Below are 23,893 nucleotides of genomic sequence, written 5' to 3'. Positions count from 1 at the left end.
TTAATGAAAATAAATAATAATGAACTATTTCAATTTTATTGCTTAAATTGGGCTTTCTACGAACTCTTCTTCTTTTCTTCCTCTGGCAAGTAGCCGAAGCGTATGCGCGCCTGCTCATAGAGCATAAATGTTATAATCGTATTTGGACTGACCCGCAACAGCGCTGGAATGAAGCCTTTGTAGAACGCAAAAGGTCCCTGCTTGGCAATGCTGACAACTACAGCTCCAATGCCACTGAATTCGCCCGGCTTTGCGTTCATATATCTAGTCTTAATAACATCGATGGGCTGGGTAAGTAGCGTACCAATGCAGCCGGCAATGGACGAGGTGAGAAAATGCAGAGGTAGGCCATCTTTCAATTCAATAGTGCCTTTCAGAATTTGCTTGACTTGGTCGTAGGCGGCATTGGTTCCGATTGTAAGCAATACGGCACGCGTTACGGCGGGCACAGTGCCTCGAAATAAGCTCCGAACGCCCTCTTCCTTTTGAATCCGGTAGAGACCATCAAAAACGTGCTTATAACTGATGTAAAAACGAATAAAAGGAAATACTCGACTTTATCAAAGACAATTGATTTACTCACCCACGACGCTTTTCTGGCGGCATTTTAATATCGTTCTGTAAACGAACCGTCACCACATCGCCGGGCACGCCCACTATTCCGCCCACTATTCCCGCAAACGTGGCCAGCTGGACCTTGGCACTCACATTATTCGCATCCACAAACTGCTTGCCCCATTCGTAGAGTGCGAACCGAGTCGTGGTATAGGTCAGCTGACGGAACCACGAGGCGGAAATGCCGCTATAAAATCCAAGAATGCCTGCATACTGGTTAATAACATATGTTTTGATATTTGGCTCATATTTGTATGCTTACCGGCCTTTTTAAATATATTGGATACGATCACTGACACTGGTGCTTTGTCGACCGCCGTCTGCAGCTGAACCTTGACCAAATCCAATGGATGTGTGGTGGTTACTGCAATAGCGGAGCAGACTCCGCCGGACCACCATCTTGGTTTTCTCTGTGAATCGCCCATTACCAATTTTGTTAATTTCGAAATTTGTGAGTTTTAAAACATAACATGCTTGTCATAAAATTCGATCGATTCCACTCTTATCAGGGAAAACAAATAGACAGACTTGCATTAAAGATAAATGGATAGTTGATTCTCCACCTTTACTTTTTAATTATATATTATCTCGTATTATTTAGGTATTTTAATTTTAATTTGTTATTTCAACTTCTTGTTTATTTTTATTGCCATTTCTTCATCTTCATTCATTTTTTGTTAGCTCCAATAATGTCTTTGGCTATCCTCTGTGAATCGGGGCATAGCTGGCCGTTTTGGAATTAAAATTCCCCCACCGAGTCGGATTCGATATTAGATAGTTTTGTAATTTCTAAATGCTTATTTGTTCTTTAGTTTTATTTGGTTGAATATTGTAATGATTTTTTTCTACTTTTTTTATATGGACAACTTTGTAGGTCAATGAAATAATAAAATAAATAAAAAAAGGTGGATATAATAAAGCTTGCTTAAATTTGTAGTATTAGTAGCGATTGAATCCCTCACGAAAACACTTTAAATGTACTGATATTTTATTAACAGTAATAATATAACTCATCGATCGAAGTTCGATATTGAGTAATCCTCAAAAAGTCGTTGCAATCCCTTTTTACCCCAAACAAATCCTTGTCCATCATCTGCACACAAAATAAAGGGTAGAAGCCAGCCTTTTTGCCCCACTGTACCATCCAGGACAGCGCCACACTTGCCACGGCCACAGATAAGGCGTAAAATGAACGCGTCTTCTGTGTGCTGCTCCTGTGTGGCTCTTCCCCTTTAGCATTTTGTTTTTTTCCTTTTTTTTGTGGCATTACATGCGAGCGCGTGTAAAACTTGTGGCATGTGCGCGGCACTTGCATGCATGAGAGTTGCATTTTTTTTGGGTTTTTGGCTTGGCCATGAAGTGGATATGGCGGCACATTGGGGCAACTATGCGCCATGTGCATGTGTGATTTGCATAACTGCACAACAGCGGCCGTGCAAAGGGCCCTGCTCAAGATTTTCAACAACAAAAGCACTGCAATGTGCAGCTCTTTTGTGTTGCATAAACCAGTCGAAATATCGGCAAGCATTCTGGGACAAATGATAATGGGAGTGCTGCTCAGAGCTACTGTGCTCTGCTGCGCTGGAGTCAAGAGAAGTGTAATCTTGGACAGTACTCGAGTGCATTGATTTCGATCCTGCTGCATATGCATCAAGTAGCCGGCTCATGCACATAAGGTGGCACAATATCCAAATGGAATGGGATGCTTCTTTAAATTTTTGAGCATTGAAACCCATAGTTTTATAGTATCTGATGATAGTCATTTAAAATCTTGTTTTATTTTGTGGTTCCAGTTACTAAGATTTTCCTTTGTAGACTTACGTGGATCCATACGCACAGATGTCAATGTCACGAACACAAAATTGATTTCGTTTCTATCGAATTAACAATTTTCCAAATTTTCCGTTACATATCAGAGTCAGTTGCCAATAGTTTCGGCTCGATACGAAGGGGGCTGCCTTAGCTAAGACTGAGTATTAATCATGGACACAGAAATGTTGACACACGTTAGCAAGTTGCAGACCCATATTCGTTATGAACTGGTAGCGGACAAGAGTCTCGTGCGTGTCGTCAGTCTGCCCGATCTGGAGAGTCTGGAACGGGCTGTTGGACTCTTCGATATGCTGTTGGCAAGACGACCACAAGTAAAACGCGAGCTCATCTCATTTGGTACACCCACAACGATGCTGGAGGGTCGCTTGGTGGGCGAGGGATTGGGTATTTTGCCAGCGCTGCAAGGACAGAGGGCACAATTGGTGGTAATGGAGCGTCCCCGAATACGAGCGCCTCCGGTACCACGTCCTCGCATTCGTGTGCACAAAATCATGGTCATTGGTAGTCGCATGGTGCGACAACGCACTGTCGAATTCTTTGGAGGCCGAGACACAGGATTTGATAGAAGGCGCTTGCGGGCTTCCGTTCGCTTGGCACGTTTGGGATACGATGACACCGAGTCCATTTGGGTGGGCCTCAATGACGATGCCGAAGATGAAGCGAACATATTTGAGGATGTCGAGGAAATAGAAGAGGACGAGGAGGGTGAGACCTTGCCACTAAGCGTTAATATGGCACGGCAGCCCAGGCGCGAACTTTCGAGGTTGGAGCAACGCATTTTGCGGAGTCGGCAGGCTCGACGAGAGCAGCTGCAAAAATCTCTCCGTATCCAACAGATGCGCAGGGGCAGCATCTTTACGAGGCAGGGTCTGCTTAGATTGAAACTAATAATAACCGAGTGGATGAGTTATTTCACATTTTTGCTTACAACCTGCCTTGAGCGTCTCTTAGGGCAGAGCTTCATGGAGTTCTTTAACTATACCCTTTAAAAGTGGCACCCAAATAATGCGCGATCCCATCAATACTTGTAGAACAACAACTGAGCACTGATTGCAACCCATTTTCCAAAGTATTACAGCAGCTCAAATAAACTGGAATTATTGTGTCAATCCTAAACAGCCAATAAAAACCCTTTGGGGCAGATAGAAGAGTTTTTGTATTGTTTTTATTTTATTAAGAAAAAGATTTGAAAGGATCAATAAATGAGATCAGGTGCGAAAGTTAATTTTCATACAGCCCTGCATGAAAGGTAAACTGGCTGCTTTTATATGAATAGCCTTTAAATAAATAGCTCTGACTGTTCTATGTTGTGTGTTGTTCACATATTTATTGAATACTAAATATTTGATATATCTATGCATAAAAATCTAAGCCATTGCTTTGAGCCAATTATATTTTTGGCCAGCATGGCACTCGAATTACGTATTTATGGTGCAATATGGCGCTGATTAAACGTTTCGACTTGCATGCTAAGGCGTTTGAATTTCCCTACTCAAGTTACACACGCACACACACACACGCACATACACACATATACACGTACACAAATAAATGTACACACGCAGATAACTCGAGCATATGCTGCAACAATTCATTTCCATGCCACTCAGACTCAACTGCTTATATTTGTGCTGCATCATCAAGTTGGTCGACTGCGCCTGTGTGTGTGTATGAGTGTGTGTGTGTATGGTTCATAATTCAACATGGCAACACTTTTGCAACTCTACCCAGAACCAACAGTAGCAAGAACACCAACAACTACAACATCAGCCAGCGCTAGCAAATCAACGTACAAGCGTCAAGTGTGCAGCAACGAATGGAAGAAAATTAATGATGAAAATATGCTCCCCTGACATTTTGCCATGCGCTCCACTGTGCGTTATGCTGCTCTTTTCTTCACGTCCTTGTTCCTGTTCAAACATTCTAATATAAGCCATACAGTAGTTGGTACTTGTATTTGTATAAATCAGCTGTACACTGATAATATGTATACACGACGCATTGATGTTCTATTCGAAATGTTGCAAAGATAATAATTCGAAACGGTTTCCAATTTGTGGACTGTCCAAAAGTTATCCTAAAACTTACCAATGTATAGTATTCTTTGGGAAGTAAAAATCTGAAAAATTTTGAGTAACTTTTAACCAGAATGGCAGAAGAAGCATAATGCTTTAAGACTGAGTTTAAGACTGATCTGCACATAACTGTACTATAATACGCTAATATTACCATATATTTGATATTGTAAAATAAATAATAATTTTATTTATTTAAACTTACTTATGATTTGCTCGTTTGATTTTTCTTCGAGCACATTATTCCACCTGTATTGCGAAAAAGGCCTTTTAGATCGAATTTTTTTCGACAATTCTTCCCTTCTATCATTGCTTTTACAATCCGAATTGCTATCTTAATAAAGAAATTAATAATAGAAATATTTCCTTACAAGTATTTAAAGTTCAACAATATAGATCGCTTAGTTTCTGAAGCATTTTTACCACACACTAGTCTACTGAAAATGAAAAACAATTTTAAAAGCCGATAGTTCACAAAAGCTTGTATTTATGAGTTCTTTCTGTAGCCTAATTTTAATATTTTTAAATTAAGTCATTATTATAAATACCGCCATCTCGCAAGTCACAAAAATATGCCTCACGTGCTGTTTTAGCTTCAGATTTAATTTAAAAATTAAACAGACAATTGATGATTCCCCATTAATTTATTTACGTTAAGGTTATTTATAAAATAAAAAGTGTGGAATAATGAGCTATAAATAGCAGATTTATCATTATACATCTGCTGGCTAATGTACGATTCGACATGCGTGCTGCACACAGCTGTGATATAAAATGAATTGATATGTCAGCATACATATGTATACTATACATATGAAGGTTATATGTCTGTTCATATATATAGTACACTTGATTGCCACCTGGTTTTATTTTCTTGGTGCACTGCAAATATGCACTTGAATATAGGAGTCATTAATAAATGAGCAGCCGGTCCCATGAGGCGTATGAGCAACATTTTAATTGTCCACATTGCTTTGGAAATTTGTCGTGGCATGTTGTTGGTCGCTCGTCCGGCTGTTGCGGTCCAAGTCCGACATGTAATTTACTCTGATTAAGTCAATTGCTTGCGTCAACAGTAAAATGCCACGCCCACATGCATTGCCTGCATTTTCATGCAAGAATCCAGCACTTGACACTAATTAAAATCCCCCATTGACTAATTTAAATGCCGGACCATTCAACTACTTACTTTTATTTTGCAAGTCAGTACAGAAATTACAGTCCAACCTACTTAGTTAATGAAGAATTAATATGTTACAAAATGGAAAATGTATAAAAAAGCTGGAAGAAATATTAATATCAAAAACAGAAGAATTCTGTCTTCTAGACTTAAAAAGATTAAATACTTATTTAAAAAAAAGATAAGTCATATATATATGATAGAAACTTTATTAATTTCATAAAATTTTCTGAATGATATAAACCTTTTAACGAAATAGAGTTGCCCAAATTAATTGTCTCATGACTATATTATGTACTTCGCTTTTTAAATACTGAATAATAAAACTAGGTCACAATTTGGAAAGATTTTAGGAAAAATCGGAAAGATTAGATGCGATAGGTAGATATGATGACGGGCTGTGGAATACGAGGACAATCTATAATGCTTAAAGGCTATAGATTCTGAACACCACTTCTTGCAGCAATGGCATCATACAATATTAAAGGACGATATTGACTTTAGGCTAGCTTGACTGTATCTGAGGTATGTTGGCATAAATTAAACGTTGCCTTTGTCGCAATAGTCGGTTTGTCGTCTGGTATTCGTATATAGTTTTGTAGACCTCCCCCCTCTATCATCAACTGAGAATGCATGGCATTTGCCAGTTTCTCGGTGCTACCACATATCAGGCCACACAACAGCAATACACAAATAGCAAATAGTATTGTCGGGAGGGGGTGGGGTGAGGTGAGGGTGTGTGTGTTTGCTTGTCAGAATCGAGTGAAGCGTTGTTAACTGAAATGGAGCAGTGGCTGCATCGACTTGACTGCCGCATGACTTGCATGATTTTTAATGAGATTTGTTGTTGTCCTCTTGCATGCTTCGCCATTTTGTTTTTGTGCTAGCGCTTTGTCAAGGCTCTTTCAAGGCTTCTAATGACAGAATGCTTGCCTCAAATGAACCACTTGGGCTGCCACAGCAGAGCACTCGTGCATTTATTCAAGAAAACTTTACAAGTAATCAGTATATCCAAGGGAAAGCACTCAATGCTCTGTCAGAGGTATTTTGGAATTACGTTTCGAAAAATTTCATTCGTTCATCAGAGTCTGTCCTGAACACTTCAAAATTTTTCGTGTGGTTTCAAGGTAGTTCTTTTAGATTCAAGGTAACAAAGAAGCAGAAAATAGTAGTTTTGTTTAATTGTGCAACTTTTTCTCAGCCATTACTAACGAATCAAAAATGTGCGGACCTTGCTATGCACCCTGTGGACCCTGCGGGCCGTGCGGATCAATCTGCTCGCCCGTCTGTTTTAGTGATGGCTGCTGTGGTCCCTGTTCTGGGCCGTGCTGCGGACCTTGCGGACCCTGTGGACCTTGCTGTGGGCCCTGTGGTCCTTGTTGCGCACCTTGTGGGCCTTGTGGTCCCTGTTGCGCCCCTTGTGGACCTTGCTGCGGGCCTTGTGGGCCTTGCTGTGGGCCCTGCTAGCTGGCAAAATAGCCATTGAAATAACAAGATCGTTGAATCCCAACAGCTACTTTGGACCACCGAAATGTCCAATTGTCCAAAACTTTCGTAATAAACCAATAATGTAGGAAATTATTCTATTTGTATATTCTATTAGATGCAAAGTCAATAGTAAAATAGTCAAATTGGATTCGGGTTAATTAGACCAATTTCCACTTTAGTCAATATCAAATTCGTTGTCGGCATCATAGCCCACATCAAAGATTCCCTCGTCTTCCTTTTGTTTAATTAGCAGTGAATGCTCTGTAGAGGTAAATAAGAAAAATTAAAAATATGTACATATGTACAATGCCTCTTCACAATTTTCTCACCATCTTGCAAATTCTCATCATAGAACTGTCGGATTCGCTTCTTAGCAATGTCTTCGCCCAGGCTGGCTTTACGCTTCTGATCGACTTTGCTGAGTTCTTTGCACCCTTTGATGCGCTTCAGCTGTCGGGCTTCATCCGACTTTTTGGCTTGGATCTGCCATTCCCTAGAATTCAGTTCCGGCGCAGATTGCACACCTTCCGAATCGTTCGATGTGCAGTTCAACAACACATCAGGCGCGCAGACTGCGCCGGGCTGGGACTCTGATAGGACTAAGTCGTGTAATTTCTGCAGACACATCGAAACGTTATCACAATTATTATAATTCATTTTGCCTAATTTGTCCACTTGCTGTTTTCTAAATAGTGACAAAACAGTGTTTGCATATGTCAATTAATTAGACACGGCACATTGATTCTTTTAAAAAACATTGTTGTCGTGTGTTGCAAAAGAAATCCACTTTAAGCACTGCTTTAGTGTGGGAAAACAAAGACCTATTGACAATTTCTAAGATATTGTTTGCGTTGTTTTGTATCGAAAAATGTAATCGAAACTTATGTATATCGAATGATAATTTTTGCGATATCAGAAAGAAAAAGTGTAATTACCCTTTATATCGTGACAATAATATCAGAATGTAGAAAAACGATAAGGCGTCGAAACTTTGCATCTTGGACAACACTTGAGGCCCATGATATGTTTAATTTAAGGCCCGAAATGATATATTAATACTTGTACACTTGTGGTTAGCAACTTCTGCTGCGTGTTCTTCTAGGAGAGATGTATCAACAGCATATGAAAACAAAATTCTATTTGTAGCGAGTGGTAGTCGCTTTAGAAATGTAATCGAAACCTATGTATATCGAATGGTAATTTTTGCGATAGCATGCAGCAGGTTTACAGTTGGAAAATTGGACCCTATAGTGGCGTTAATTTTTGTAATAAAGAGGTTTTCAGCAAGCAAAGAATAAGGTCTTAAGTCCTTACTTCATTAAATAATCATTTCGAAATGGGGACGATTCACTCCTTCCAAATTATAATAAAAGAACAATTCTACTAAATGTGATGCATTGATCTATTGATTAAAATATAGTGTTTAAGCCAAGTTTACGTCCACATTTTGTCAAATTCTGGCAGCTCCTGTTTTATAGTCGTCGTTAGTTCAGCAACGATGCCTTTGTCTGGGATCTCAACAAAATCAGTCACTTAACCTAACCTTCAGCTCAAATGCCAGACAAACGAGACAATGGTGCAAAACTCAATCAGTTTGTTACAAGTGGAAGCTGATGTCCTCCGCGCTCAGCAAATAACAAATGGAATTAAGAGCTGGCTTTTGTGTCATTTCTTTGTCGAATTCAATACGTAAGCTAGTATTGCAATTTAAATAATGCATCAAATGAATTACGTTTCCCACCAACTGCTGTTGACAGCTTAAAGTTGGCAACGAATGTGTGCGTGTACGGGTAGATATTTAAAGCAAATGAAGCAAATCCTTTGCAAGTGTAATAAAAATCGAATTATATTAACAAAGAAATGAAATGAGGCGCAGACAAATGGACAAGCGACACAGCGGGAGAAAATAGAGAGGAAAAGAGTAAAAAGCAAGCGACTTAGATGGCGACTGATTGTGATTTTTATGTCAAAAACTCAAGTAAGAAAAGACTCTGAGAAGGAATGGATAGACAGCAGACAGAACGCTTAAGCCACTACCTAGGACATGAAACTGGAGAAGGGCGTTGCAGGCAGCTGAGTAAAGGACACTATGAGAGAAATATATACACATATACCATTCTATATATGTACATATATATATATATTATTGTTACACCAAGCGGGGCGTCGTGTATCGTGTTTGTGTACGTGTGCTTGTGTGCGAGAGCGTGTGTCATTGATATATTGCATGACGTCGATACAGGAAGCTCACGCAGACACTGAAGATGGCAATAAAAGTGGTAATGATGTAGACGAGCAAATGAAAATGGCAACAGAAAAATATCCAGTCGAAATGTTATCACATGTGAGTCGCCCAAGGCGCCGAAAAAACGAAAAAAATGAAAGGAAAAGAAAGAGCAGCGGATATGAGAGTGTGCAGCATGTGAGTTGAAATGTATCATGTACTCGGATATATAGTATATCACATACATATATACATACATATATATATATGTATATTATGTGCTCAGGTCCAGCTACGAATTTAGTCACTAACTTTGGGAAAAAAATTCTATTATCACTGAAGCACTTATATCAGCTATATTTACCTTCATATTTAAATGTACATAGAAGCTAACGAAGAGACGAATGTGCACGAGGGAAGACACAAATCACGTATAAAATTGTACCAACCCCTAGTTGGGTAGTGGGGTGGGGGTGCCTTAGGGCCGCCAGGCAGGCAGGAAGGCAGGATAAATAGACAGGTAGACAAGCGACATGTGTAGCGAAATTGCAGCGGCAACAAAACTGCTCCTAAATAAAACATAATAAGGGTATGCCATCTAATTAAATACATCCGCATGTAATTTTGTAGTTTAATTTGTGCAAAAAGGAAACTAAAATACAACACACACACACACACTTACACGCAATTGCAGAATGGCAACGCCACCGGCTCATTGTTTGGGAACAGTGGTCGACTATTGGCAATTCGCAAAGAAAATTCCAACCAAGTCATCAAAATTAAATTCAAATTGGAACAGAGGGGAAGAAAGTAAATACAAATTAAGCAAGCAATCAAATTGGAAATTATTAAAAAAATATTGATGAAATAGCATCATTTTCTCTTGGCAGCTATTGATGCATAACAATGGCGCTGCCAACTCATTAGTAATAGCAAACTGCTAGTTGGCATTTCTCGGTCCGTTCACTACTGGGTGACAGCGGCTGTCATGTTTGTTGGAAAAAGCATAAAAACACGGAATCATTTACATTAATCCACCCTTGGTACACTGAGAATGATGTATTTCGCTTTGCTTACATATTAAAATGAAGCTTAACTGTTAATTAATGAACAACTTTAATGTATTTACTATTAAGATGTATTCCACTGTAAAAATAAACAAATGAGCGCACACGGCAGGCTTCTATATGGCAAGCATACATACACTCAACATGCTGCTACACACACCCACACACACACACACCACGCATACACAGACGTATGCACACCCATACACACGAAATGCAACTTCCGGCAAAATATTTCAGTTGAAAATTTTTAATGAGCTCGAAATTGTGCGCAGCAGTTGGCATTGCAAAGCGTTTACAGCAGTTGAAAGAATCAAAAAAATAGAAATTAAAATAAAATATGTGTTTTTTTGCGAGTTTAAATTAAAGTTTGATGGGCAATGAATTATGATGTATGATACAGCTGCTAAGGATGCGCTTTACTCAAATAGAAGGGGCATAGCACATGCTATGTATACAAGTATATGTACATATGTATGTAATATATACTTTTTATTATTATTATTATTAAAAGCTCTTATATTAAAATTTGCTCCTAAAAAATGTATTACAAGTAGTTAGCAGAAATACATCGGTGTTTTCTTTCTGATTTAAATTTAGATCGATTGAAATAATGTAGGAGAGGCGATGAAATCCAAAAACCAAAACTGGAAGAAATAGTAAAACGATGAATTAGTGGCGAATACTAACTAATTAGTAGTCGAAAATATAATACACATTTTCAATACATATCTAGGTATTGACTGGCTGCAAAACTTAAACTCCAAAACAATTAGAAGTAGCATTTACATTGAACCTATGACTTATTGTAGTCGAAACAACCATACAGATTAAAGAAACTTAAAACAGCGACGAAATTCAAAAGTCAAATTGAGAGAATTAATGAGACGAGGAAAAGTGGCAGATATCGGCATTGAATTTATAGAAGCAAAAATATCTTTACAGTAAAGCCGTATTTATTTTCTGTTTAGAAATTTTTATGTACTAGTAACACCTGCTTTTCTGCCATTTCTTTCAATATGCTTTTTCTATTAATTTGTGGGCAGTGCTAATAAATTGTTCTTCAGGCCTCCTCTTTGAATGCTAACAAGTAGTCGTGTAGGGCATATGCTTAACGAACCCCTACAAAAGTTATGAAATGAGAAAAATACAGCTTGAAACGCGATTCCTGCCCGTTCCACCCGACTCTCCTGCGATTCGCGTCTGGGATTTTTGGTGTCAATGCAATGCATATATAAATGTGCCACTTACATATGTATGTGTTATTGGGGTGTTGGTGTGTTTGTGTGTGCGCATAAAGCTCCTACGTAAAAAACATAACAACAGGCAACAGCAACAGGAGAAACAACAACCGAAAGCGTAAAGAGATATATTCTCTGTATGTATATAGCTATATACATACATATATATCAGGGACTCGAAGTGGAACCAAAACTCGCAATACGTATAATATATAGAGTACTCGTACGAGTATATCTTTCTATGTAGCAACATCTATCCATATATTAAATTGTAATTGTATTTTTTAATTTCATCTGAATATTTTCATTATAATTTATAATACTTATCAATTTTTTATTTTCATTATATTATTTTCTTTATATTTTAACTTAATTTAAATTATATTTTGATGTTAAAAAAACCAACAGAAAAGCTGAGTTACAAAAAATGCATAGCTTAGTCACTATCTGGCATAAAATCAAAATAAATATAGTGGTAGGGTTTTATATTTCGTTGGTCTATTATTGATCCATAAAATATTTAATAGAATCACTTATACACATCTTTATTTGGTCGAAGCCGATTCGTGGTTCAGATTTACTGCAATTGGGAACCCTGGAATGTAACATACTATAGATACATGCCTACATACATATATGTATGCATATAAATATGTATGTGTGTAGCTGAGAAGTTGACTGATACGCCTCGCTTGTTGCCCCCAGAAGTCGAGTAACGCCATTCAATGCCCGCTCATCGTTGCGTTTAAATGTCGTGTTTTTTTTTTTACATTTTATTTTCAGTTTTTGCGGCAAAAATACCAACAGCAACAACAACAAGCACAGCAGACAGAAAATATATCTGCCTGTCTGCTCAACTCTCTGTCAGAGTATAGGATGTGTGTGTGTGTGTGTGTGTGTGTGCGTCTGTTTGTTTGCGAACTGTGCACATTTTGTTTGACATTTTGTTTTAATTTTACAGATTTACTTGTTACGCTTACCTCGGGGTCCTCTCCACAGCCAACGTCCGTGTCAGACAATTGGGCAGACAGCTGAAACCGAAGCGCGACACATTCACACACACACACACACACACACACACACACACACACACACACACACACATTGGGGCTTGCATCAATGTTTTTAAAAAGTTGTTAGCTGCTTTGCCATCACACACTGCTGCATATATATTCATAAATTCGTAAACATACTACATGCTCGTGTATCCAGTTGTTTCTACTGCCTAGACCTGGCACATCTATATTTTACATATATTGCAAGTGATATAATGCTGCTTTATATATTATAGACGTCTGTCTGAATGCACGTTTTCCTATATGATGACGAGACTTTTATTCTTGTGCGTAATGCTGTTTACTTGATGAATTTTTAATACGTGGCTGGTGTCGGCTTTTTGATTGGCACTCGCAAACTTGTCAGTTTAAGGTGATTAAGGTTAATGCACTTTTGTGTGTGGCTTTTAAAACGACACGCCAACAGTATGTTTGTGGTCGGAAAACAAGAGGTATATACATATACTCGTATTTCAAAAGTGGTAAGGCACTAATTAAAAAATAGCTTCGACTGTTTTGGTCTTTTAATTAAAATGAAATGGCGCAAAATGGACTTTGACAAATTAATTTACATTTTTGTTAATTGTGGGCAATTCGTTTCGTTCTTGTGTTTCGCTTTCAGAGAAGCTTTCATGTGCCTACTTGGAGTGGAAATGGACTTCTATTCTACACAGACATCGGGTAATCTGAAAAATAGAAACACTTATGTTTTGTTTGCAAATTTTGCATATACAATGCAAATTTTTCATTAAACAATTGGAAATGTTGAAAGTTATATAAAGCACCACATCGATCGAAAACAAAAGTAAATTATAACGGTTTTAAGGTGAGTTAAAATTGAAAAATTAGATTTTATTCTTTTAATAATTTGTCCTTACATTTCCCTTCATTTATTTAGTTGCCATTCAAATAAACCTCATTAATTCAAAAAACTCAATTATATGTACATAAAATGAAAATTAATAAAAACATAAAGCAAAAAGTTCATTTATTTGTTAAGGGTCCCAAACAACATATTAACAACTATTTTAAAAAATATGCCATTATGCGAAATAATAGACAAAAATTCATTCATTCATTCCATGAGTCGTTCTGTACTTTTAGTTCTTTAATAAGGAAAAATAAAAAAAATACTTTCCCTGTATACTTTCGAAATTAATGAGTTGTATATAATTGTATTTATACTTATTCACCTGAAATTGTCGCCACATTTCTCTTCTTCATTATAGATCTATTTCTATTTCCATAGCAAATTTAAGGACTAAATATAAACTCATATTTTATAGCCAACACATTTTGAGAGTAATTGAACAGTTCATGGTGCTTAGTTCAACAAGTAGAAATTGATATGAAGTAGAAATTGTTATGAAGAAAGGACAACATTTCCTTTTTTCTTATTTTCCACGCAGAAACAGGTGCCTGTTGTAAAACATATATCCGCAGCCTAACAAAACTTCCCCACAGCAATTCATATACGAAGAAAATTGTTATTTTTTATTATATCAGAGTTCATTTGTGTCAGCAACTAACCGAACATGTAAGTACATTTTTAACGAACAATTTCCCGTTTCCGGATTTTCACGCTTCAAATCAGCACACGAACTGCCGGTACGTTGTTGCGAAATCGAAGCACCCCGACTTCTCTCCATTCAGCCAGTTACATACTTCAGGCTGTGCACAAGTGAACTTTCCCTCTGGCTGTCTAATGTTGTACTTTTCTTTTAAAAGCAGCGAGTCATAAAAAACTCACAACAGAAATGAATTTGTCATAATGTCTGTGCCGTGTTGCAGAGGAAATAAAGTAGATAAATTAATTAGCTAACAGTTGAAAATGTTTGAAGTATTGACAAAATTGTATTGCTTTGATCTGATTTGGGAAAGTAATTAATTTCATTTCGGGCCACGCGAATTATTATTGAAGCCGATGTCATGCTTAGCGAGCGCCCCAAAAGGTATGCTCCAAATATCCGCGCACTGCACGTACATGGTAGTGTGTGTGTGTGTGGGTTAGTATGAAGAGTGCGCTGGGCTGGGGTGTATGTGCTAAGCTAAATCCACGTTATGCTTTCGAGCGGGTAGCAAACTGTATCAAGTTCAAATATTTATAGGACATAGATAGCCAATACAACGTGTGTACATCAAGTAACAAACTCACTGTGATACGTGAAAATGCATAAATGGGCAGAGTTGCCATCTCTTCATTATTTTTATGAACTAGTTTATTGTGAATGTTTGCACAAAAAGTAGCTAAAATCAGAAACATATCTAATTAATCTATTTAGAAATTCAAGCATGACTTTAGAATAATTGCTTTCACGAAGGTGTCAATGACTTTATATTGAAAATAATACGTTTAAATTTTGTAATGTTAATATACAAAAATTAGTTAAAAAGTATGTTTCATAAATTTAAACCACTCAACAACAAGATAAGTATTTAATTCATAACGAACCAGATAACAAGTTCAAGCGAAGAATTTTAAAATGGATTCGCAATTTCGTTGAAATATAATATTAGCATGCCCCAGATTTCAAATGCTTAACAAAAACTAAATGGGATGAAATAATTCAGATAATTCAGATTACATGTATGAAAGGGTCTTAAGAACCAGTTCACTTTGAACCGCTACATCAGTATATACGGAGTGCGTACACACTACAAAAATATTGAGTGCTTGTTGAGTGGTTTACTTGTGCCCCTCGGCTAAGTGCCGCCTCTACCCCTGCCCCTAACCTAGCCCAATCCACTTCTCTGTTATTACAAAAACCGAAAAGCGTTGGGCAAACAGCCAAGTGTAGGTATTGCGTATACATCTTGTACACGCTTCCTAATAACAACTGTCAGAATACAAGACTGCATCTGTGTGAATGTGTGTGTGTGTGCGTGTGTGTGTGTGTGTGGTTATACGCAGGCAAAGAGAGTTAAGTCTATCACATTAAGCATACGCACTGTTGCCGCAGCAAAATCCAAAAGAAAACTGAAATTCGTTTCGTTTCCAAAAACTGACGCTAAGCGCATTCAAAAGCTTAAACATGGCAACCGAAAACGCCGCAAAACTCATGAAAGAAAATTTTTACATAAACGACTAAATGCTAAACGTGTGCCATTTTTTCTCCCTACAATAAATATGGGGCTTTTAAACAGATGTAGTTTGTACACTACTTTAAATTGGGATTGACACATTCATGTTGTTAAAGATAAAATTACTAACAATTTTAATAAAATTGGTTTTATTATTATTATTATATTATTTGAATTTTTTTCAATGAAATTTTATTTTATTTTATATTATGATTTCAATTTATAATTTATAGTTTTGCTTTTAAATTTAAAATACGATATAATACGATAGAATTGTTGTATACCATGATTCTATTTGAATGCTTTTAGGAAGTAATTATTTATGTTGTAGTAGTAAGAATTAAATCTCTTTAAAATTTAGGGAAATATTCATTTATTTGTCCAATTAGATTGTCTTTAGTAGATATGATTATTTTATTTTTATTAATATTTTGTATATCTTAAGTTCAATTAGCTTTTATTTACAATGAAAAGTATTTTGATTTTGCATCTCTCTAAGAATTGGTCTAATCGTATATTACAACATATGATTTTGTAATGAGCTCAATATTGTGAAATAATATTTTATATCTTAAAACTACTGTATGTTATTCCTACATCACTGAGTCTCAGATAAATGAAGTTAAATATATTACAAATAACACATGAATTCGCTAACACCTACATTGGCTTAACCACTCCGTAGTCAATTGCTTTAAAATATTGTTTTAATTTACATTTATTTAAATATTGCAATTAATTTAGCGCTTCATATTGAACTAAGTTTTATTTCACACATTGCTGTTTATCAATTTTTTCAGGCATCTCTTTATTTGGTATTGAACGGGTCAACGAAGTCCCTTCTGTTTTTATTTCTCTCTACTCTTTGGCATAGCGCGGAATGTTACTGAGTTCCATTGCCTCGTATTGTTTCCAGGTAACCGTCAATCTATTGTTACCCGTACATATGCATTTTCATTTACTGCTCATGCTTTATTGAAGCACTCCGTATTGTTCCTGTGGCGCATAACTCTGCTGGACTGTTGAGATTGTATGGTTTTGCCAACATTGAAAATTCAAAGGTGAGGGAGTTGGTTTAAACAACAAAGGTGAAGTAAATCAAAGATATGGCAAGTGGGTAAATGAATTATTTTAAATTGGTTTATTTGGATGAAGTTATTTAAACAAAATATATTGGTATTTGTTATTATACTCAGAAATTCACTAACTCCTTTGAATATTAAAAGACATATAGGAACTGCATATTATACGGTTAGAGTCAATAAAAGTTGGTAGCCTTTCCAAGATGTTGCTATAAATAAAGCTGCTGCTGTATATTTTCAACTGATCTTTAAGTATTACTTATAAAAAATTTCATGTTTTCAAAACCAAAACAACAACCCAAATATAAGGATGATTCTAAAGCAGAAGTAGCGTAAAATTAACACAATCATCAGGTATGTTTTATAACTCTACTTTATTAAACACGCACAGAACATCCCATACATATAGTATTTCGGCACACCTGTGCTCTATTTTCCCCCTCTCCACCTCCACAAATACAACAAGTATGTTCATAGTATGAGCATGACTTCGAGCTATTCAAAAAAGCAAATCACGTCAACTTGGCAATACAAAACAGCTTCACATTGCAGCTAGAACAGTGCTTAGAATTAATGCGTGTTTGCAAAATGTGCAAAGTACTGTGACAAACAAGGGTGTGGGGAGTTAAGGTTGTGCAGTATATACTTGTATGTGTACTATCAGTGGTAGTAGCTGAGCTTCAACAATCCGCTGGAAATCGCAAATAATAACAGCAGCATTGTGGCAGTTAGTTGGAACACTTAGCGCTTGCTAGTTGCTTCTTCTGCTGCGGCTGTTGTTGTTGTTGCTTTTGTTTGCTGTCATAAGCAGATGATGCAACATGAAGCTTAAAGCTAAAACTGCAAACGAAAGAGTAAAGAGGGTGGCAAGCGATGAAACAGCTGCATAAATAGTGAGAGATATGCGAGATTTGCGTGTTTTCGTGTGCAAAAAAATAACTAATACGACATGTTGTGCGCCCTTCAGGCGGGCATTACACACCTATATCTGCGCATGTACACTAAAATAAGAGTATTTTGTTTTAAAATCAAATAACGTAACATAATTTTGTCTGTCCTCCTTAAATGAAATTGATTCCAAATTACTTTTCCTAAAGAACATTAATAGACCCAGTAAACAATAATGTCCATTTGTCTAGCCATGTTCCGATTCACAGTCAAATGTGATCTGAAACGTTGCAGACTTAACAAATAAAACAATAAAATGTAAATAGTATATTAAGTAAGGAAAAAATGTAATTTTAATTATGAACTAACAAGATTACTTAAGGAGTAAAATGAAAGAAAAACCTAGTGGGGGAACATTTAATTGCAAGTCCGGCAAGCCACAAAAACCATAAACTATTAAAAATTTTCCATGTTTTTTAAAACCATATGGCTAAAATTTCTTTCTTCCAACAATGTAAGATTGCGAAAAACAAACAATGTAGTGTTTATAGAGAATTCACATATGAAAAGTGTTACTTAAAAAAGATTTAAACTCAATGTGATCGTTCCTTTTGCTGCCATTTTTTTCTGAGTGTGGTGGGGGGCGTCTATTTTTGCATGTCTGTGCATGTTGGGGTCGCAAATTTATTGCTTTAATAATGTGAGTAGTGTGCCAATGTAGTTTGCTTTTTACTGAGTTATCTTCTATATGTAGTACAAACAAGTGCCAAAGATTTTATGCCAAGTTGATAGCATTTGACGTAGTTCCCGCTCTGCCCCCCTCCACCCCTCCTCTAGTAACTGGTAGCTGACAAAAAAGGAGGGAGTACTGGCGCAAATATCTTGCGCACGTACAGCAACGTAAGCAGCATTTGAAATTCGACTAAAAACTGTGAAAAAAGTGTCAGCAGTCTATAAAAAAGAAGGCAGCAGCACTGCCGACGGTGAGGAGGGGGCGGTGTGTGTGTGAGGCACATACATGTGACAAGTTTCAAAGTGTGTATGAATGCATGTGTGTTATGTTTTTTTTTCGTTGAGTCGCGTCGAGTTGCGTTAAGGTGAGCTGCCATTTTACAGTTTGTGTATCAAACTGTGCACACACAGCAGCGAGCTGACCAAAAACTAGTCAAAAGACTTTCACACACCCACACACACATGCTTACTTCTCTATATATATATATATGTGAGTGTGTGTGTCACACACATGCAGTGCCGTTGCTTGCTGCGTGGGGTCACGGCTTCAAATCGTCGCTAGTTTTTTGTTCCTTCGTTTTTGTTTTGCGGGCAACGAGTTTTTTGTTTCCTTGTAAAATGCATTTCACTGTGGCTTTTATTCGCATGCTTGTTTTGCCACGCCCACATACACACACACATGCACACACATACAGACATGGATGCCAGCTCATACTAGCCGCCGACCACCAAACACCCGTGCTTCCTCACCCACTGAGTGGTTATAAATTTAAACGCTGCGCGGTTTTAATTTTTTCGACCCAACCAAATCTTTGGCTCACAGCGTTCTCATGTCTATGTGTGTATTAGTGTGTGTGTATGTGTGTTCAATTCCCTCACGTTGCCATGGCACTTTTTGTTGTTATTTTTTTGTCTTCTACTGTGCTGGCGTACAGGTCAAACGTGCGCGTTCGGTTCAGTTAGGGTTTAAATGGTTAAGTGCCGGCGAAATTGTTTCATTCTTTTCTCTGTTGCCTTCCTCCCCAGCTCAGCGACAGTCTCATCGCTGTCCCCGTGCTCGTGCTGGTCGTCATCCTGGTCATCCTTAGCCCAATCTCTCTTTTTGTTGCACGCTGCTTCAAAAGCTTTTGTGTGTCCTTCTATGCCTTCGGTCAGTTGCTTCACGTGCGTGTCTAAGGTTAAATTGCACATGTTGTGCATGCGTTTTTCATTCCTTCTGCTCGGTGCTGATGCTTTTGTTCTCCTAGTATAGTCAAGGGCTTAGCCTCAAGGTGTTAAGCTGACATCTGCGCGTCTTTGGCCTTAGTTTTGGCTGACTGGAGCATTCTTTGCTATTACTTGCTTTAGTTAAACGCAAGCGACAATACAAAATGTGAGAGCAGTAATTGACAAATGATGCCGTAATTGACAGCCAATAATGATGAAGCACTTTTAAATTCAAGACCAGCACATCTGAGACCATTTCTAAATAAAGTCAAGTATTTTAAGTTGAAAAACTTAAAAGTTGAATGGCAAACAGTGCTCGTACTTGGAGCAACTTTCTCGTGATGAAAACATTTTAATAAATGGGGAAATATACAAGTAGAGGAAGTAGAGGAATTATTTAACGAAAAGTCAATTTTCTAGAAGACTGGTTTTATATATGTATATCCCTATATATTGGATGAAAAACACTAACATGAATGGATATTTGTTCGCTATCCATAATTAAAAGTTCGAGTATTTATGTTAAACTTCACCACATATTGAATTTCAGCCTCTATTTTTACAAATAAAAATAAAATAATATATTTTTGATTATGTTGAAGTGACAATTACAATCTTCTTTCAATTTATTTTCCATTGCACTGAGACTATTACCTAAAGGTATTTTGTATCAAAAATATTTATCCGTTTAAACTTCTTACACAGATAGTCTCTCAATATTGAAAAGCTTATATTTTCTTCACAAAGCTAAAATGCTTATAACTATTTTCGATATACGAATATTTTTGGAGAACTTGATTCTTTGATTCACAAAAGCTATTGAAGAAGAAATTTAAAAATTGTCGAAGCGTGTTCAATATGCCTTTTGATCAAGAACTTGGCACATATGTAGTCAACTACCACTTAAATAGTATTTGCAAAGCATTCAAAAACCTTTTCAGTCAAAATACATTCGTACGTTTCTATTAAAACTGCAACAAAAGCTGTCTGGATTTAAAAGCGGGAATGCTTGAGAACACAACACAAACGAGCATTTGAAATCGCAGGCTTAAATTTTGTTTCAGCTCGAATTTTTGGTAAAAATGGCTTATTTGCTGTTGCTGATGTTATTGCAGGTTGTCCTTTTTGTTGTTGTTGTTTTTGTTGTTGTTGTGGCATGTTCTGTTAGGTTTTGTCGACACAAACATAAAACGCAATGTAAGACAGACCAATAGACAGGACGTCCATTCGGGCAACCAGCCAGGCAACCAACGCACGCAGAGACAGACAGACAATGACTCTGAGGATGAACAACACCTCCTTCCACCAGCACCACCCTCCCATACAAGCGAACATATGTATGCATTCATACACAATATATTAGCCTGCACACTTACTCTGCCTGTGTGTGTGTGTGTAAAAAGCGTTACTTTTTCAGACGTTGAAGATACAGCGCGACTCATCTTAAAGGGTACACCAATTTTAAAGGAACTTATTCATAAATTGTTCAATCAATTGCGAATTTCAATATTATATATACGGTTTTTATTATAACACTTGGATAAATAAAAGTATTTAATATACATATAAAGATTAAAATTATTTGTATAAAGAAATACTTTTAATATCTATTAATGGTGTTAATGGGTTTATAGGCTACGTAGGTTATGTACGAAATTTATTTGTAGTCAGCATTTCATGTGCATTTTACTTGAAGATTTCGATGGAAAAGCTTAGGTGAGAATTCTGTCTACATTTAGCTGAACAGGGGTGTACGTGACTGGTAGAGCCTCAGCCTTGCTGCTTGCCCGCTTTCCTTATCGGAAACGAGCTTATTCCGTTCAATGAACTGCAAAATATTGTTTACCTCTGGGTTTCCTGTGCACGAGCTCCTCAAATTGCGTACGGCATTCATGTTTTTCGCTTTTCTCATAGCATACTTTTTTGCGCCACAAGTATTAGAGCGTGCACGTGTGTGTGGGTGTGCGGGTGTGTGGGTGCTTTCTTACTGACATTGCATTTTGATAAATTTTTATTGCCTTGCAGCAGCTATATTTGTCATTAGTACAAAAACTTGCACATTACTCATACGCAGCGTAGTTTATGCCATCGAGTCTAAACTAACTGCAGACAGTTCGAGCTGCATGACACTCCTGCTGAAATGCGGTGGCATTAGTTTTTAATGCTGAAATAAATTGGATGGAAGTGGCTTAAGCATCTGTCAGAGAGTAAGTGAGGGTCTAGTCTGTCGACCCCAAACGAGTATTAAATGCGTATGTGGGCAGCAAAAGTTCCTCAGACCAAATTAAACTATATTTCTACGCATTTGTGTCGCACTTATCACATTTTCAAGTCACTTGCTACCGCACACACCCATGCCAGCAAAAAAACAAAATAAAAAAATGCTTAAAAAATATAGGAAAGTCGAAACTAGCATAACTTTTCCTCTGGCCAGTTTTAAATCATGACATTTGACATATTTCAGAATGATGCAAAAAGTAACCGACGATTAAAAAAAAGGGAAACTTTTGTACCCTTGTCAATTAGGCTGACGCTGCGTATACGTTATGTGCGTGGATGTTCAAAAGGCACGCATGTTCTGGTCAGTGCCAAATGACTACAAATATAGTATGCAAAATGTGGAGTCAGAAAAAACGAGTGTAAAACTTTGGAAAAAGTTCGCTGGATAGAAATTTCTTTAGCCTTTGTCAAATGCCGAGACAATTTGCCAGCTTCAACCGCATTCAACAAAAGCATTGACAGGCTCGATTAAACCTTTTGCAACAGCTTTGCCAAGCTCACGTGCCATAATGGTGAAAATGCGGCAAAATTTGAATAAAATATGCATTAAACATATAATTTTTCATTGTGCTTGAGTAGTCACTAAATCTGTTATTGAAATACAGATATGATGTAAGGGAAAGGATTAAAAATGATGTGGGAATCACAAATAAAATCTTACAATTTTGTCTATAACTGCGTTATATTTATTTATTATCTATACATCGGTTTCAGTGATGGTTGGGATTGCAACTCCTAATAATCCAACAATTTATTAGGAATAAGTAATATACAAATACAAAAAGCCCATTGTATCTATATCTCTCTATTAAGCGTACCATTTGGCCAAGTTGCTCGAAGGTAACCAGCAGAAAGTTTTTAAACTCTGGTCAATAAGTATTTGTGGAATTCTGGCATTAAAATTGAATGGAAATTTTTGCTTCACTTTGAATCCTAAATCCTGCTTCTTGATGTGGGTAAAGGTGATAAAAGTTTCAGATTTTTTTAAAGCAAAAAAAAAAAACTCGAAAGTTTCATTTTTGGAATCTAAAACTTGCATAGGCGATTAGAGATAAGTAGATAAAGAAATTGTTGGCATTTTATTCAGCGATAATTTGCAGTATTACATAACTGCTGCAAATGTCTGCTATTAATAAATGTGTGGTATTATAATCTGCTGTTGCCCGAACTTCTGTCGGTACAACTTTATCTCAAATGACAATTTTATTGGACATTAAAAACATTTACGTGCCACTACAGCAGTAATCGAAGCAGCAAAACATAACACATAACACATATTAAAAAGCCATACAAATATGACATAAAACAAAGCGCCAATCAAATACAGCCTACGACAATGAACAAAAAAGCGACTAAGGCATGAAGGCGAGTTAATGGAAGTGCGACAGCAATAATACCTACAACAATAACAACAGAAAGTATCGCATATCATGTCCATCAGTCATAAAGCACATAAAGCATAGCATACTTTTTGCGACTGACATATGCCCGCTACTTACAAACAGACTTAGGATCGACTCAGCCGACTTTACGGTACAACGTAAAACGTAAGCGGCATAAAAAGCCATAATGTCCTGCTACTTGTAAGATAAACAATAACAACCAGCACGCGTACCCATCATTGTTTGTTTGTTTGCTTGTTTGTCGGCTTGAGTTTAAGTGGCCGCCAAAGACAAAGACCAAAATATAGCCGTGTAATAAGTCAGCGAAGTCGTGAGACATGCAAGAGCCGACGACAACCGGCCATTGAAGGGCTCCTGAATGCCCCATTTCGTGACTGTAGCCCATGTAGATAGGGAGATGCTATTGTTTTTTAGTATGTTTGCACAGGCTGGCAGTTTTGGTC

General features: G+C 37.1%; 1 protein-coding gene and 2 long non-coding RNA genes across 3 annotated transcripts; 1 reads left to right on the top strand and 2 right to left on the bottom strand.

Annotated features, from left to right (window-relative positions):
* Window positions 1-1,051, bottom strand: LOC115624176 (mitochondrial dicarboxylate carrier). The gene is made up of 3 exons (XM_030518772.1): window positions 878-1,051; window positions 584-821; window positions 1-522 (listed from the first exon to the last, which is right to left on the bottom strand). The coding sequence occupies exons 1-3, from the start codon at window positions 1,038-1,040 to the stop codon at window positions 57-59; spliced, it is 867 nt and encodes a 288-aa protein (XP_030374632.1). The 5' UTR covers window positions 1,041-1,051; the 3' UTR covers window positions 1-56.
* Window positions 1,052-6,781: 5,730 nt separating this feature from the next.
* On the top strand, window positions 6,782-7,284 carry LOC115624238. The gene is made up of 2 exons (XR_003995440.1): window positions 6,782-6,850; window positions 6,905-7,284. It is a non-coding gene; the product is annotated as an uncharacterized LOC115624238 (long non-coding RNA).
* On the bottom strand, window positions 7,275-7,799 carry LOC115624239. The gene is made up of 2 exons (XR_003995441.1): window positions 7,521-7,799; window positions 7,275-7,452 (listed from the first exon to the last, which is right to left on the bottom strand). It is a non-coding gene; the product is annotated as an uncharacterized LOC115624239 (long non-coding RNA).
* Window positions 7,800-23,893: the final 16,094 nt, after the last annotated feature.

The sequence above is a fragment of the Scaptodrosophila lebanonensis genome, unplaced genomic scaffold (genome assembly GCF_003285725.1).
Source record: "Scaptodrosophila lebanonensis strain 11010-0011.00,11010-0021.00 unplaced genomic scaffold, SlebRS2 tig00000053-arrow-pilon, whole genome shotgun sequence".
Classification (NCBI taxonomy): Eukaryota; Metazoa; Arthropoda; class Insecta; order Diptera; family Drosophilidae; genus Scaptodrosophila; species Scaptodrosophila lebanonensis.
The sequence above is the reverse complement of the archived record's forward strand: the minus strand, read 5'-3'. Positions and strand labels throughout refer to the sequence as shown.

Bases quoted from the DNA above. Each gene is read 5' to 3' on its own strand.
- LOC115624176 (XM_030518772.1), bottom strand. From the start codon at position 1,040: ATGGGCGATTCACAGAGAAAACCAAGATGGTGGTCCGGCGGAGTCTGC. The intron at 822-877 runs GTAAGCATACAA...ACCAGTATGCAG, and splicing joins CAATATATTTAAAAAGGCCG to GCATTCTTGGATTTTATAGC. The intron at 523-583 runs GTGAGTAAATCA...TTTTTACATCAG, and splicing joins CCGCCAGAAAAGCGTCGTGG to TTATAAGCACGTTTTTGATG.